This window comes from Glycine max, chromosome 8 (genome assembly GCF_000004515.6).
Source record: "Glycine max cultivar Williams 82 chromosome 8, Glycine_max_v4.0, whole genome shotgun sequence".
In the NCBI taxonomy this organism is placed as follows: Eukaryota; Viridiplantae; Streptophyta; class Magnoliopsida; order Fabales; family Fabaceae; genus Glycine; species Glycine max.
This window is the reverse complement of record NC_038244.2, coordinates 14,089,955-14,104,904: the sequence shown is the minus strand read 5'-3', so window position 1 is coordinate 14,104,904 and position 14,950 is coordinate 14,089,955. Positions and strand designations below refer to the sequence as shown.

The following is a 14,950-nucleotide window of genomic DNA, read 5'->3' as shown; positions in this document are numbered from 1 at the left end:
GTATATTGTCTATTTTATTTATTTTAAATATTATTTCTTAATTTTAATTTTTAATTTATTACAATTTAGATTTTAAATCTTAATAGAACATTTTTAAAAATAATCTTAATACAACATTACTCGTAGTTTAATGTATAATTTTTTCAATTACTTTGATTTATATTGTTTTTTTCTTATTGAACTGATTCATATTTTTTTATTGACAAACATTAGTCATTATTTGTTAGTGGGGAAATTGAACCCTTGACCTTTCATTCATTTAGGGGTGTTCATATAAATTAGTTCGAACCAAATAGTTTTCGAGTTGCGCTGATTTTTGAACTAAATTGATTTTTTTAAATAAAATTGAAATATTTTTTCAAATAAGTTCGGTTCAAACTAAATTGATTTTAAAATTAGCTCGATTCCCTTAATAACTGAATTATTTTTTAAAGAAAAAAACTTGTAAACTAATTCGAAATCTATTTGATTCTTAAAACTAGTTCAAAATCAGTTCAACCTCATGACTAATTTTTAAAACAATTTCTTAAATTCAATTTAAAAATCAAATACGTTTAAACCAGTTCGGTTGAGTTTTTTTGCCGGATCAATTTTTGCATACCCCTACCGTCATTCATATTAACAATAACTTAATAAATAATCTACTTTTATGAAAATAAAAAAAATGTCTCATTAATAGTCTTTACAATAGATTAAAAGTATATAAAATAAAAATAGTAATTATTAGATTTTAAAAAAATATATGTTTCTTATAACAAGGACAAAACAATCTTTATTTGGTTCTTATGTAAATGACAAAAAATAATACATAAAAAACCATACAAAACAAGCTCAACTTAAAAATATGAAAATAAAATAAAATAAAGAACCTCCCGATAATAATCATCTACCTTGAACTAGCTTTAAAATAATTATTGTTGTATTTGGTAGGAAAGAGAAGACAAAGAAATGAAGAGGTGAGGTGGAAATAGGAGGGAACCATTGTTGGATGAACTCACAATATGCGTGTCTCTTATTTTGATCAAATCTCAATCGTTTTTTGAAAACACACGTATTAGTTGACCTAATTAATTATCCTTTGCATCTCACATCGTTTGATGAACCCATAATCTATGTGTCTCTTGTTTTGATCGAATCTTCACCATTCCCTAAAAGCACATAGATCCATCAACCTCATTAATCACCTTACTATTTAAGATCGTTTCATTCCTATTTCCTCTCTATTTTTCTTGAACCAAATACCTCTAGATTTATTTAATTTTCCACTTATTTCATGCTCAAATGGAAAAAAATGTAAAATGCTCCTCCCATAATCAATGTCGTATGATGGCATAATTAATTTTGCACGACACCATGTACCAGCTGATACCTACTTGCAACCTGCATTGTTGGATGAACCAATAATCTATATGCCTCTTGTTTCGACCAAATATCCACTAATTTTTTAAAAACACACAAACCTATCAACCTTGTTAATTGTCTCCTACATCCCTTATCGTTGGATGATCTCGTAATTCGTGTGTCTCTTGTTTCGATCAAATCTTCACCATTCCTTGAGAACACACAACCTTGTTAATTGTTTTCAACATTTCCTATCGTTGGATGAACTTGTAATCAATAATCCGTGCGTATCTTGTTTCGACCTAATCTCTGTCGTTCCTTGAAAAGACACAAATCTATCACCTTGTTAAATTGTCTCTAAACATTCTGTCTTATTTGATTAAACCTTAACCCATGTGCCTCTTGCTTAAACCAAATCTCTTTTTTTCCTTAAAAACACACAAATCCAATATCATGTTAATTACCTCACAATTCAAGACTTTCTCATCTCCATTTCTTCTTTATTTATTTTTTCTTATAAACCGACCATTTTGTTAATTGTCTCACTTTATTCCTCACTTATTTTCATTAATATATTTCTTTTCTATTTACCCTATTTTTCACCCATTTCTTTCCCTCCCATAAAAAAGTACTTAAGAATTTTTCATTCATTCACTTTTTGTCCACTAGTACTACTAGCAGGCAGTTCTTTGCGTCCTTAGTTCCCACTCCCTCTATTTTCCCCCAACAACCAAGAAGTCGCTAGAAGAATTAAAGAAAATAAAAAGAAAAAAGAAAAAGAAAACAGAGCAACACACACCCCAACCGCAGAGAGAGGGAAACACGAAAAAAAAACTAACTGAACCTCTCAGTCGAGATATGCGATTGCGGTGGCGTCGGCGGTGGTCCGGGTTGTTGAGTCCCCGATCGACGGCCAATGCAGCGGTTCGTTGCGGCGGCGTGCGGCGTCGTTGATGGCCCTGCAGATGACTTGGCAGCCGAGTCTCCTGAGTCAGAAACGCAAAACCGGAACCGGTCCTCCCTTAGGGCTCCGTAACCTAGGCAACTCGTGCTACCTCAACAGCGTCCTCCAGTGCCTCACCTACACTCCTCCTCTCGCCAATTTCTGCCTCCGTCTCCAACACTCTTCTCTCTGTAATCAATCAATTAACCTCAATTTCAATTTCTTTAAATTTTTTCTTCATTTTCTGCGTTTTCTGACCTAATAATTCTCTTGTTTCGATTCAGGTGATTCTTCTGGGTCTTCGTGTCCGTTCTGCATACTGGAGAAGCAGATTGCACGGTCGCTGCGATTGGATCTCACGCACGACGCGCCGTCCAAGATCCAGAGCTGCATCCGGATCTTCGCCGAGAACTTCCGCTGCGGCCGCCAGGAGGACGCGCACGAGTTCCTCCGCTACGTCATCGACGCCTGCCACAACACCTGCCTCCGCCTCAAGAAGCTCCGCCGCAAAGGCGCAGAGGCCAATGGCGGCGGCGACGAAGCTGGTGGCAGTACAGTGGTGAAGGAGATTTTCGGTGGCGCCTTGCAGAGCCAGGTGAAGTGTCTGTGCTGTGGATATGAGTCGAATAAGGTTGATGAGATAATGGATATTAGTCTTGATGTTTTCCATAGTAACTCGCTTAAAGACTCCATGCAAAAGTTCTTTCAGCCTGAGGTTTTAGATGGCAACAATAAGTACAAGTGTGATAGGTGAGTCACCGACTGACTGAGTGCGTGTGCAAGTGTGTGTATGCGTTTCGATTTTTAAATGTTCGGACAAAACTTAGATACAATTCCTTAGGTTAGGTGTTGTTTGGATTGTTCTCCGGTCAGAATTGGGGTTTCGCCTTGCTAATATGAATAATCGTTTATTGCAAATCTTTATTATGCAAATTATTGTGGTGAAACTCCAATTTTGATTGGAGAACACCTATTCAAATATATCTAAGTGTTGTCCTATTTCTTTTTTTTTTTTTTTTTTTTGTGTGTGTGTTTTAGTTATTGAGACGATGAAACTGTGGGTGATTGTTGTTCAGTTGTAAGAAATTAGTGGCCGCTAAGAAGCAGATGTCCATACTTCAAGCACCTAACATCCTTGTGATACAGCTAAAGGTTGGTTATATCAGTTTTTCTATTTTTTTTCTTTGGTTGTTTGGATTAGTCTTGGGACTTTTGAATGATGGTGTGTTGGTGAAATTTGGATTGTAGAGATTTGAGGGCATATTGGGTGGCAAGATTGACAAGGCTGTTGCATTTGAAGAGGTTTTGGTGCTTTCTAGCTTCATGTGCAAAGCAAGCCAGGTATGTTTTGGGCTTGTTTTGAACTAGTTACTACTGCAAAGGGGTGTGTGTGTTTTTTCATGTGGAGGAGCACACCAGCATGGTTTAGGAAGCACAGGCACTTCAAAATAGTAGCCGTGTGTTTATCGTATCTGCATCCTTGTTTGACACTTTCAATACTCCTAACTATATTTTATAATCTTACACTAATACAGATGGAAATATCACGATAGTGATAATTATGTAAATAAAAGCATTTTGTTACATCTGCCATGTGTCATGCTCACCTTAAAAATTATTTTTCCCATTTAATTTAATTTTAGGTTTTATGTTGATTTTATAATAATTTTGTACATTGTGCTATAGTTGGATCGTATTTATAAGTTTTAAAATTTACTCTATACCCGTGTCTGAGTCCAGGCAATGTTATTTCATGCTTTCTAGGACATGATTCAAAGTGTGTAAGGTCTACCTAGAAATTTGTGATTAGTTCTTCCTTTACACTTGTGAATGGTCTCCCAAATTTTGTTTCTTCACTCAGCCAAAAAATCAGAGGGGGAAAAGTCTCGATCAAAGTCTTTCAATAATTTTCTATGTTTATTTATGCTAATTTTGTTTCACTAAGCACACATGATCAACCTTACAATTTCATGTCTCTCCAATTTACTGTTGTTATTATTATTCATTAAGAAAGAAGAGTGAATCAAAGAGAGGAGGGCAAGATATTCTCAACAAGAAAAACAAATAAAGAAAAATTGCAACAAAACCACAGAAATGGAACTCAATATTAAAAATGCACATTAATTGGCACTTGGCTGTCCATTGTCGTCATTTTTATAGGTACACACAAACACAATGATTGGCTTGTGAAGAAGCTTGTCAAATGAGATGATATGCCCTCATTGTTCTTGAGAGATTAATAAAACATGTTTCTTAATATGTCAGTCGTATAGAGTGATAGTTGACAGATGTTTGAGCCCAGTTTGTGAAATACCTTTGGGTAAATTGTGGTTTCAAAATTTATTGTTGTATGAGCAGCTTAGTCTGATAGATTCACTTTTAATAGCTAGAAGATTATAATATGACAAGTAAATGTTTCCTGGACATCTACTTTAGGTGCTACTGGTGTATACTTGATAAGACTGTATGAAGTTTGTTGTGAATACTAATAATGTTGCTTAAATATTCAGAAAATGAACTAAGGAAAGAATTAATGATAGAGGATTGGAATCCATGAAAATTGTTGTTAGAAAAGTTTTATTATGTCTGTTGTTCAGTCTTTACAGCTGACTTTTGTTGTATCTAGTAGTACTTGTTTACCGTAGTCTAGGGACTCTATTGTACTCCTTTTCTGTAAACTGATAACGTCAACACTTGAAATTTGAATTGTGTGGGAAAATTCACACACACCACACCTTTTTCATTGCTTTCCATACACATATATATAGAGTACAAAGAGAGAGAGGGAGAGAGAGGAGAGGACAGCTGTGCACAATGACAAGGTTCAGCTGTCCTCTGAATAAAGCTGAAACTAATAGCGACCCTACACAAAACTATACAAACATTCAACACTCCCCCTCAAGCTGGAGCATACAAATCATATGCACCAAGCTTGGAACATATAGATTGAATCCTAGTTCCTCTTAAGGACTTAGTCAAAATATCTGCTGGCTGATCATTAGAATTAATGAACTCAGTGATAATCTCCTTGGACAATAATTTCTCTCAAATGAAATGACAATCAATCTCTATGTGCTTAGTCCTCTCATGAAAAATCGGATTTGAGGCAATGTGAAGAGCTGTTTGATTATCACAGTATAACTTCATTTGCACCACTTTACAAAATCTCAATTCTTGGACAAATTGTTTAATCCACATAAGTTCGCATGTAACCATAGCCATAAATCGATATTCGGCCTTTGCACTGGATCGAGTAACAACAGTTTGCTTCTTGCTTTTCCAAGAGATAATATTTCTTCCAATGAAAACACTATCCAGAGGTAGATCTCCTGTCCATGGGACAACCAGCCCAATCCGCATCACAATATCCAGAGGTAGATCTCCTGTCTTCATACAACAATCCTTGTCCTGGAGCTTTCTTCACATATCTAAGAATCCGCATGACAGCATTCCAATGATCAACATGAGGATTTTGCATAAATTGGCTAACCACCCCAACAACAAAAGAAATATCAGGTCTTGTAATGGTGAGATAAATGAGTTTCCCCACAAGTCTCCTATATCTCTTAGGATCAGGATAAATTTCACTTTGATCTTCCATGAGCTTCAGATTTGGGTCTATAGGACTATCAACAGGTCTACAATTTTGTATGTCTGTTTCCTCCAGTATATCAAGAGCATACTTCCTCTGTGAGATTACAACACCATCTTCTAATTGAGCCACCTCAATACCAAGAAAGTATTTCAAATATCCCAGGTCTTTGGTCTGGAAATGGCTGAACAAGTGCTCTTTTAGCTGGCAATCTTAGTAGCATCATTTCCTATAACCACTATATCATCAACATAGACCATTAGATAAACACACTTTCTAGGGGATGTATGACAATAAAAAACAGAATGATCTGCTTCACTTCGTTTCAGCCCAAAAAGTTGGACAATATGACTAAATTTGCCAAACCAAGCTCGAGGAGATTGCTTCAACCTATAGAGAGACCGGTGTAGCTGGCACACAAGGCCATACTCCCCCTGAGCAACAAATCCAGGTGGTTGCTCCATATAAATTTCCTCCTCAAGATCACCATACATTTTTAATGTTAAGTTGATGGAGGGGCCAACGACGCATGACAACCATAGCAAGAAACAAACGAACAATAGTAATTTTAGCTACAGGAGAAAAAGTATCACAATAATCAAGGCCATAAATTTGAGTGTATCCTTTAGCTAGCAACCGAGCCTTGAGCCGATCAACCCCACCATTATGCCCAACCTTAATAGTATAGACCCACTTACAACCAACAGTTTTCTTGCCAGAAGGAAAAGGAATAAGCTCCCAAGTACCATTATTTTCAAGAGCCCGTATTTCATCAATCATGGGCTGTTGCCATCCAGGATGAGCAAGTGCCTCATGAATATTGGTAGGAATAGTAAGAGAAGACAATGAGAAAACAAAAGAAAAATATGAAGGAGACAACCGATGATAACTCAAGAAATTATAAATAGGATGAGGATTACGAGTAGACCGAGTATTTTTCCTGATAGCAATAGGCCAATCTGAATCAGAGTGATGAGAAGAAGTGGATGAGGAAGGATCCATGGTTTGAGGATCTGTTGGAGGAGGATGAGAATCACGAGGAGAAGGCTTTGGCACTGTAGAATCAACTTGCTGGGTCCTGCGTTGGTATGTAATAAGAGGTGGAGGAGCAACGTAGAACTTGGTGGAGGAGATGGGACTCCACTGACATTTTGACTGGAATTACCTAGAGGATAAGGAGAGGGGACTGGAAGGACCTGTTGGAGAGAAGAAGGGTAGTCCATGGATGGTGAGAAGAAGGGTGTGTCCTAAAAAAATGTTACATCTGCAGACATATATTATCGTCTTGTAGTTGGAGAGTAACATTTGTATCCCTTTTGAATAACCCAAAAAGACACATTTAATGGCCTTAGCAGAGAGTTTGTCTAAACCAGGAGAGATCATGAACAAAACAAGTACAACCAAACACTCTAGGAGAAATATGATATAATGGAGTGAGGGATTTGGTTTTCAAGAGAAGAATAAGGCATTCTATTTATCAAGAAACAAGTAGTAAGAACTGCATCTCTCCAATGGTGTGTAGGAACATTGGAATTTAACATTGGAGAATGTGCAGTTTCAAGGAGATGACGATTCTTTCTCTCTGCTATGCCATTTGTTGTGGTGTATGAGGACATGTGAACTGATGTAAAATACCTGTTGAGGATAAAAATGAGTACAAGCCATGAGAAAAATACTCTTTAGCATTATCACTTATGAAAATCTTAATAGTTTTTCCAAATTGGTTCACAATTTCATGAAAGAAAGACATGAATATAGGCAAAAGTTTAGATCTGTCTTTCATTAGATAAACCCAAGTACATCTAGAGAATTCATCAATAAAGGTTACAAAATATCTAAAACCAAAAGATGTGACGCGACTTGGTCCCCAAATATCAGAATGAATGGTAGAGAAAGTTGAGTTACATCTTTGTGTAGTTTGAGGAAATGATGATCTAACATGTTTTCCTAGTTGACAAGACTCACATTCTAAGACTTGAAGATTCTTAAGATTAGGAACCATCATTTTTAACTTTGATAGACTCGGATGACCCGGACGATCATGTAAAAGCTTGGGTTTTGAAGTTGCAAAACAGGACACAGGAAAGTTGGATTCTAAGTAGTAGAGCCCTCGTGATTCACGTCCTTCTCCAATCAGACGACCCGTACCATGTTCCTAAATAACAAAAGAATTAGCATTAAAGGTTACTGAACAATTTAACGAACGGGTCAGCTAACTTAAAGAGATTAGGTTGTAGGAATAATGAGAAATAAATAATACAAAATTCAACTTTAATGAAGGAGACAAAGAAACTTGGCCAATTCCTTGAGATGCAACTTTGGACCCATTAGCTACAGTAACAAAGTGAGGAGTTTTTGGAAAAGACATGAATGAAAAGGATGATTTATTACCAAAGATATGATTAGAGGCACCTGAATCAAGTATCTAAGGACTAGGACCTTCCATGGATTAAGAAATACACGCTGATGAAACGCATGGTACAGAGGAAGATTGTGCTTGGTTGCTGGATTTTTCAGATTTGAGCTGCAAATATTCTTGATACTCCTCATCAGAGAATTTAGACTCTGATTTTTCTGTTTTAGAAACATGAGCTACTTTGTCAGGAAAATCATGTAAGGAGTAACAGTTTTCTTGTGTGTGACCTATCCTCTTGCAATATGTGCTTTGAGGACGTCCACTCTTTCCACCACGGCCTCCTCTATTGTTGCGACCTCCTCTTCTTCCACAAGATGCAGCCATGGCTGATGTTTCCCCAACTTAAGCTAAATGTTCATCTTTCAACACCTGAGGTACACGAAGAAGTCTATTATGAGGGAGTCCATTGACGGAACTTGGTCACCTGCAAGAACTTGATCACGAACATGATCAAAATCTGAATGTAGACTTCTCAAGATAAGAACCATGTAAAACTTATCCAGCTTCCTATTTACTTCCTCCAAAGATTTAGCTGTAAGAAACCTTTTCAGTTCTTCCATTGCCGCTCTAGCTTTACCTACATGTGCAATCATATCATGGCTGGTTTGTTTGAGAAGAGCAACTTTCTGGGTTGCATCAAACAGGCTTTGAATGTCGTTGGCAAATATCTCTTAGGCATTCTTCCAAAAGGAACAACATGTTTTGATTGCCATAGCACAACACACAATTGAAAATCAAGCTTCTCTCACTCAGCTCTCTTGTCGTTTGGGACAGCACCAACTTCCTTCTCCAAGTGGTCATGATATCCTTGGCCGAAAAATCACAACTCCACTGAAGCAGACCAAGACAAGTAGTTTTTCCAGTTGAGTTTTGCAGTAGTAATGGTGAGAGTTCCAGAGAATAAGGAAATAGGACTGGAAGAAGCCATTTTTGACCAAAAAAGCAAAACCCTAACAAAGTAGAAGAAGAGGAAGCACGACTTGACGAGCAAACGCTGAAACAGAGGCTGAAACGTGCCCAAAAGATCATGACGCGGCGCTTGAGACTAGTCCGGCGAGATTCCGGTGACCGGATGGCGGCACGTGGGCTTCACGCGCCAGAATGGGCGCGAGCTGGTGGCGGCACGTGGCTAGGTTGCTGGCCACGTGATCTGCAGGGTTGTGTCATGCTTCTCAAGGCACACCCAACCCCGAACTCGCCGGTGAATTTGGCGGCGGCGGCCAAAGAACCCGCTCTGATGCCAACTTGAAATTTGATTTGTGTGGGAAAATTCACACACACACCACACCTTTTCCATTGCTTTCAATACACATATATATAGAGTACAGAGAGAGAGAGGGAGAGAGAGGAGAGGACAGCTGTGCACAATGACAAGGTTCAGCTGTCCTCTGAATAAAGCTGAAACTAATAGCGACCTTACACAAAACTATACAAACATTCAACATCAACTATTCTGAATATTCTTTAAACTTAACCAAATTTGTTTTTCTTTGTTCCGTTCTAGTTCATATGGAAGTTATGGTATAAAAAAGCTGAAATTACTTGTGTGATAGAAAAGCTTTTGACAAATTTTGTGATGGAGTATGGGAATTGAACTATCCAATATCCATTGAATATAAAACTCATACATTGTGGTAATATTTAACTGCAAAAGGGGTGGCTAGTTTAGGACTCTGAACTAAATGGTGAAACTTCAAAGATGCTAAAATACTATTTATTAATGTGCCACTCGCAATAAAAAGCATAAACTGCTTAGTGAAGGCCAATAATGGTTCAATATTTTTTCCAGCCTACACTGACATCTTGTAAGAATGGTGTAATGTGACCAATATTACCTAAGTCTTCCATTTTAATATTATCTTTAGCTTCCTTTCTAACAGTTATCTTTATGCAGGATCCCCAACCGGAATATAAGCTCTTTGGCACTATTGTGCATTCAGGCTACTCCCCCGAATCTGGTCACTACTATGCTTATATAAAGGTTTGTTAATTTATAGTTCATATGTACCCAAATTATGTAGCTGATACATTGATTCCTAAATAACTTCTAATTGTGCCCAGAATCTAATTTCCTATTCTGTTCACAGGATGCAATGGGTCGGTGGTATTGCTGTGATGATTCTTGTGTAACTGTTGCAACCCTTCAGGAAGTTTTGTCAGAAAAGGTTTACATTCTTTTTTTCTCGCGAACTAACCAAAGGCCAGTGTCAAGTAGTAATTCTCTTGCTTCAAATGGTGTAAAGCCTCATTCCAATGGGAGCCAAACATCTGAATGCCCAAAGGTTGGTGTACCACCAAAAGCAGTGCATGCAAAATCGAATTCTGAGCTATCTTCTTGGAAGGATATACCAAGAGTTTCTAAGACTGCTAAAGCACCTTCCAGCTCACGAGTGAAGTTTGACATTAATGGAAGCTCTTCTTCTAAAAGAAATTCTGCTCCTGTGAGTGTGAATGGGAAAGTTGATGTTTGTAGGAATCAGCCTTCAGCAGTAAATGGGCATGTGAAAGATTCAGCTTCTTTGGAGAATGGTAAGGAAGATTCTTCATTACCCACCAGGAATGGCATTGACGAAAATAAAGTTTCTGTTGACAAATTGAAAAGAAAGGAGTCAACAGTTTCAAATGGACACACTGGTAATCAGACAGTTGATATTCATTCTGTAAAGTCAGATCTCAAGGAAGATACTGACAGAAGCAGGATAATAGCAGGTAGAGTGCCTGACAATTTTAAGCAAGAAAGCAATGGCCTCAACAACAAACCTACAATATTGGGGAATAAGAGAAAACTACAGGGGGACCCATGCATTTTACTTGCACATGATGGTCAGTCTCAAGCAAGAGTTCAAGAACTGAAGGACATGTAAGACATTACTGAAATTCAATCTCTTTTTTTTTTTTTTTTCATACAAATTATGCGTAAACATTTATTTATTTATTTATGTTTTTTTAAATGTCACCTAGCTATGCTTTATGTTTTCTGATATATACATTGAAATGTAGCATCTTATACTTCTGTTCGTGTTTTGTGTTAATGCTTGAAATTTTTTGTTTATGAAATCTTTCAGTTTTACTAGACTTTGATATTTGTAGTTGTTATTGTTTGGATAACCTAATTGGTGAGGAAGGGAATACAAAAATTTGATTCATTTCTTTTGGTATCCAAATCACATAGCATTCCAATTTGAAAGAAACATTGTGCAATTAATAATGGACGTTCCACTATATTTTTCTTCATTTGGTAATTTATCTCCCTTTCCTTCTATCTTCAATATCTCAAATGCAAAAAATATATTGATCTTGTTAATTTTTTTCAGGATACTAGTCTTCTTGATTTATACTATACTGAAATCTTCATGATTGTGATTGGTCATTCCCAAACTTGTTTACTCACTCGTTAACATTTATTTACCTATTTTCTTTGACAATTAGTTATACAGCTTTACATTCTAAAATATTTTTTGTCTGATTTGGATACTGTTTTGTTTCTAAAATATTCTTTATATGCTTGATTCTGATATTATGTTTTCAAAATATTGCTCAGTCTTGGGAAAGAGGCAAAGTCAGTTTTGAGGTCAATTGGCTGGACTGATAAGGTCTACGAATTTATGCGTTCAAAGAAGTTACGTGCACAAGAAGCTGGAAATTTGACAAATGGAGATGAAATAAGGTAAGGTTGATCATATTCTGCAGTGCTTTATGCACAGCCATTAATATTACACACAAACATGTCTGTTCCACAATTTTGTGAATATTATCATATACTGTTTTAACTATTACATTGCCTTTTAAGTACATAAGATTTAAGAGATTGATTTCCAACTGTGACTATAGATGCCAGCCAGGTGGAGGGATATAGGTTTCTATAATCAAGTTTATATTTATTATGATGAAGCTTTAGAAAAGTGTGATGCTAGAGGAAACGTGGCTTAGAATAATGCTGTTGGCAACTTGGCATGTCTGGTTAAGTGATTGTGAAGATTGGAATTTTTTAGCATTTGTTGGGACAAAAGGGAGGGCGAGCCTTGGCACAATGGTAAAGTTGTGCCTTGGTGATTGGTAGTCATGGGCTTGAATTTGGATGCAGCCTCTTTTGCGTATGCAAGGGTAAGATTGCGTACAATGATCTTCCCTCGTACCTTCGCATAGCAAGGAGCCCTTGGGCACTGGGGTACATCAGTTTTTTTTTTTTTTGTTGGGACTAAAGGTGCAAGGATGAAGAGGAGTCAATGCAGATAGGAACAGTTAAGGCAGCTAGTTACCGGAGGATCATTAGATAAAGGGGCGAAATAAGGGTAGGAAGGGGGCATTTAGGAAATTGTATTTTGTGAACCAAGCAAGTGCTCAGTTATAAAAGGGGACTCCCTAGGACGGGAGTTTCTCTCCTTGTTTTGTTGAATTTTAGTCAATAAATACAATCATCCTTTTCTTTTCTCCATTTCCATTGGGAGCTCTTGATAGCAGCAACTTCTATGTAAGAATATATTAAAATTATCCAATGGCATCGTGATTATATCATTTATATGTTAGAATATCTTAGATTACCTTTAAGAATTAGTTTTCTCATTTCCTTATCTCACAATTTGTTTCCTTATTTCGTTAGGATTATAATCTTATAATAATACTTCAAAAGCATTTTTTTTTTTGTTTCAGTACCTTTCCATCAGCCCTAGTGGAAGATAAATAGCCTTCTATTGTTAACCCACCTGACATAAAACCAAATAGATTCTTTGCTACCATAGTCTCTACTCTTAATCTATGCTCAATCACCTTTTCCCTTAATTTCACAGCATAGTTCATAAGTTTTATCCCTTTCTAGTTTACTCCTCGATTCATTTTGCATTTTCTTATATTTCAAAATCTCATTAAATAGCTTAGTAAACCAAATAATACCTTGTTTTCTTACTCATTCCCAAAGTTCAATAGAAATATGTTAGGAACAACAACTTTATCATTATTCATCCTCTTAAGGACTTGTTTATGCTGCCCAGTTCCCCCACACATTGCATCTCAAGTCAACAGAATACTCAATAAAACATTTTTCAAAGTCTCTATTTAGTATGAAGCTGGGCCAAACAAAGCCTTAATCCTTAGTATTTAGTATAAATAAGGGTTAATGTTTTTATTGGTTTGTGTCACATTGCAATACATCACAATACTCAAGAAAATATTACTCAAAGTATCTATTTTCTCAATTTCATCCTTCAATACCTAAAAACATCATTTCAACACTAATATGTAGTGTACTGATATTATTCAATGGTAAGCCATTTTCCACACTTGACATTTTATGCTGTTAGTTTTATAGGCTGTTTGCATGCTCATTATATGTGCATGCTGCATGCCCATATGCTTCGTCTATACTTGCAATAAAAAAATGCCAAATGCCTGAGCATAGACTAATCTTTTGTATTTAGCCATAGCATATGTAGTACCTATTGAGTATGTGGGCAGAGGCTTGTGATTTGTTTTCCTTTGTTTTTTGAAGTGATTGTACGTTCGTTTAAGGTTGTCTTTTTGAAGTTGATGATGATAATATTAAGTAGTTCATCATGTGGCTTTGCCTCGACAACCCAGTTTTTTCCAATTTGCCTCAGTGCAGTACAGTCTCAATTCTTAAAATTGGAAAAAGGAAGAAAAACCAAGGGTCAATGAAATCCTAGTTTTAGTTTTATAAATGGTTTCTTAGAGCTATTTATTTATTTCTGTGGGGTACATAGTTTTATTTCTTTAATTATTTAACAACTATGCACTGAAAGTTCCCTTTCACATTTCTTAATTTATGGACGACGATGATTGTGATTTGACTTGCTGGTTATAATCCCTGGATCTGCACTACATGTGATGCAGGAAGTTGTTAATAGGAGATGCGCAGGGAGCTTTCATATCCAAGATTCCCGAGTCATTGAAACAGGATATGATTCAACGACTCCAATCATTTAGCCAAGAAAAAATACAATTTTCAGGACCTTGATCAGAGCATGGTATGAGGTGATCTATTATTTTATTCTACAGATTTGCAGTTCTATAAGCCTTTAAGTCTATTAAGTGATTTTATACTGAGTTTCTATTTCATTTTCAAAATGTTGCAGAATGTCGATCTGTCGTGCTAGCGAGGCGTGGTGTGAATACTCTGTATTACTAATTATTGTAGTGATGGTGGCACCCTTGCTGGGATGCTCAGTTTGGGTTTGTTACATACTCTAACTCTTTGAGGCTGGCGATAATAGCAGGAGAATGAGGAGACTTGTTATCATTGAAGCATGGCTTTGTTATGCTTCTAGGTGCTTCATTCATATTTGAGATAGAAGTTCAGATTTCATGTCAGGCCAGTTTTCTTTCTTCATGGAGGCTATAAAGTTCTATTGCATCTTGAGGAGAGCTTGCCAGGAATTCTATTCATTCTGTACAATCTTATATTTTAGCGATGTACTGAAGCAAAATCTTAATTTTCTATAAAATTGCTCAACAAATTTTGCAGCGAAGATGAGGCTGTGCATGACTTGTGGATACACTACACCCTATTAACAGTGTCTGTAGTTCTTAAAAATTCATTCGCTATGTAAACGTTTTGCCCGAGAGGACAAGATCCTGAAATTTGTGAGATTTATAAGTAAATTTTGATACACATCGGCAACTAAGTAACATGGTTAAAAAATAG

The 14,950-nt window shown here is 36.5% G+C and overlaps 1 protein-coding gene across 2 annotated transcripts; it reads left to right on the top strand.

Annotated features, from left to right (window-relative positions):
• Positions 1-2,028: 2,028 nt before the first annotated feature.
• On the top strand, positions 2,029-14,907 carry LOC100775539 (ubiquitin carboxyl-terminal hydrolase 25). 2 transcript variants are annotated; one of them, XM_014779059.3, is made up of 9 exons: positions 2,029-2,475; positions 2,569-3,034; positions 3,361-3,436; positions 3,533-3,625; positions 10,187-10,273; positions 10,380-11,152; positions 11,834-11,959; positions 14,140-14,280; positions 14,382-14,907. In XM_014779059.3, the coding sequence occupies exons 1-8, from the start codon at positions 2,295-2,297 to the stop codon at positions 14,261-14,263; spliced, it is 1,926 nt and encodes a 641-aa protein (XP_014634545.1). In that variant the 5' UTR covers positions 2,029-2,294; the 3' UTR covers positions 14,264-14,280; positions 14,382-14,907. The 2 variants fall into 2 exon arrangements, with proteins under 2 accessions (XP_014634545.1, XP_003531525.1); XM_003531477.5 differs by having other exon boundaries at positions 2,030-2,475; positions 14,140-14,273.
• The last annotated feature ends 43 nt before the right edge of the window (positions 14,908-14,950 follow it).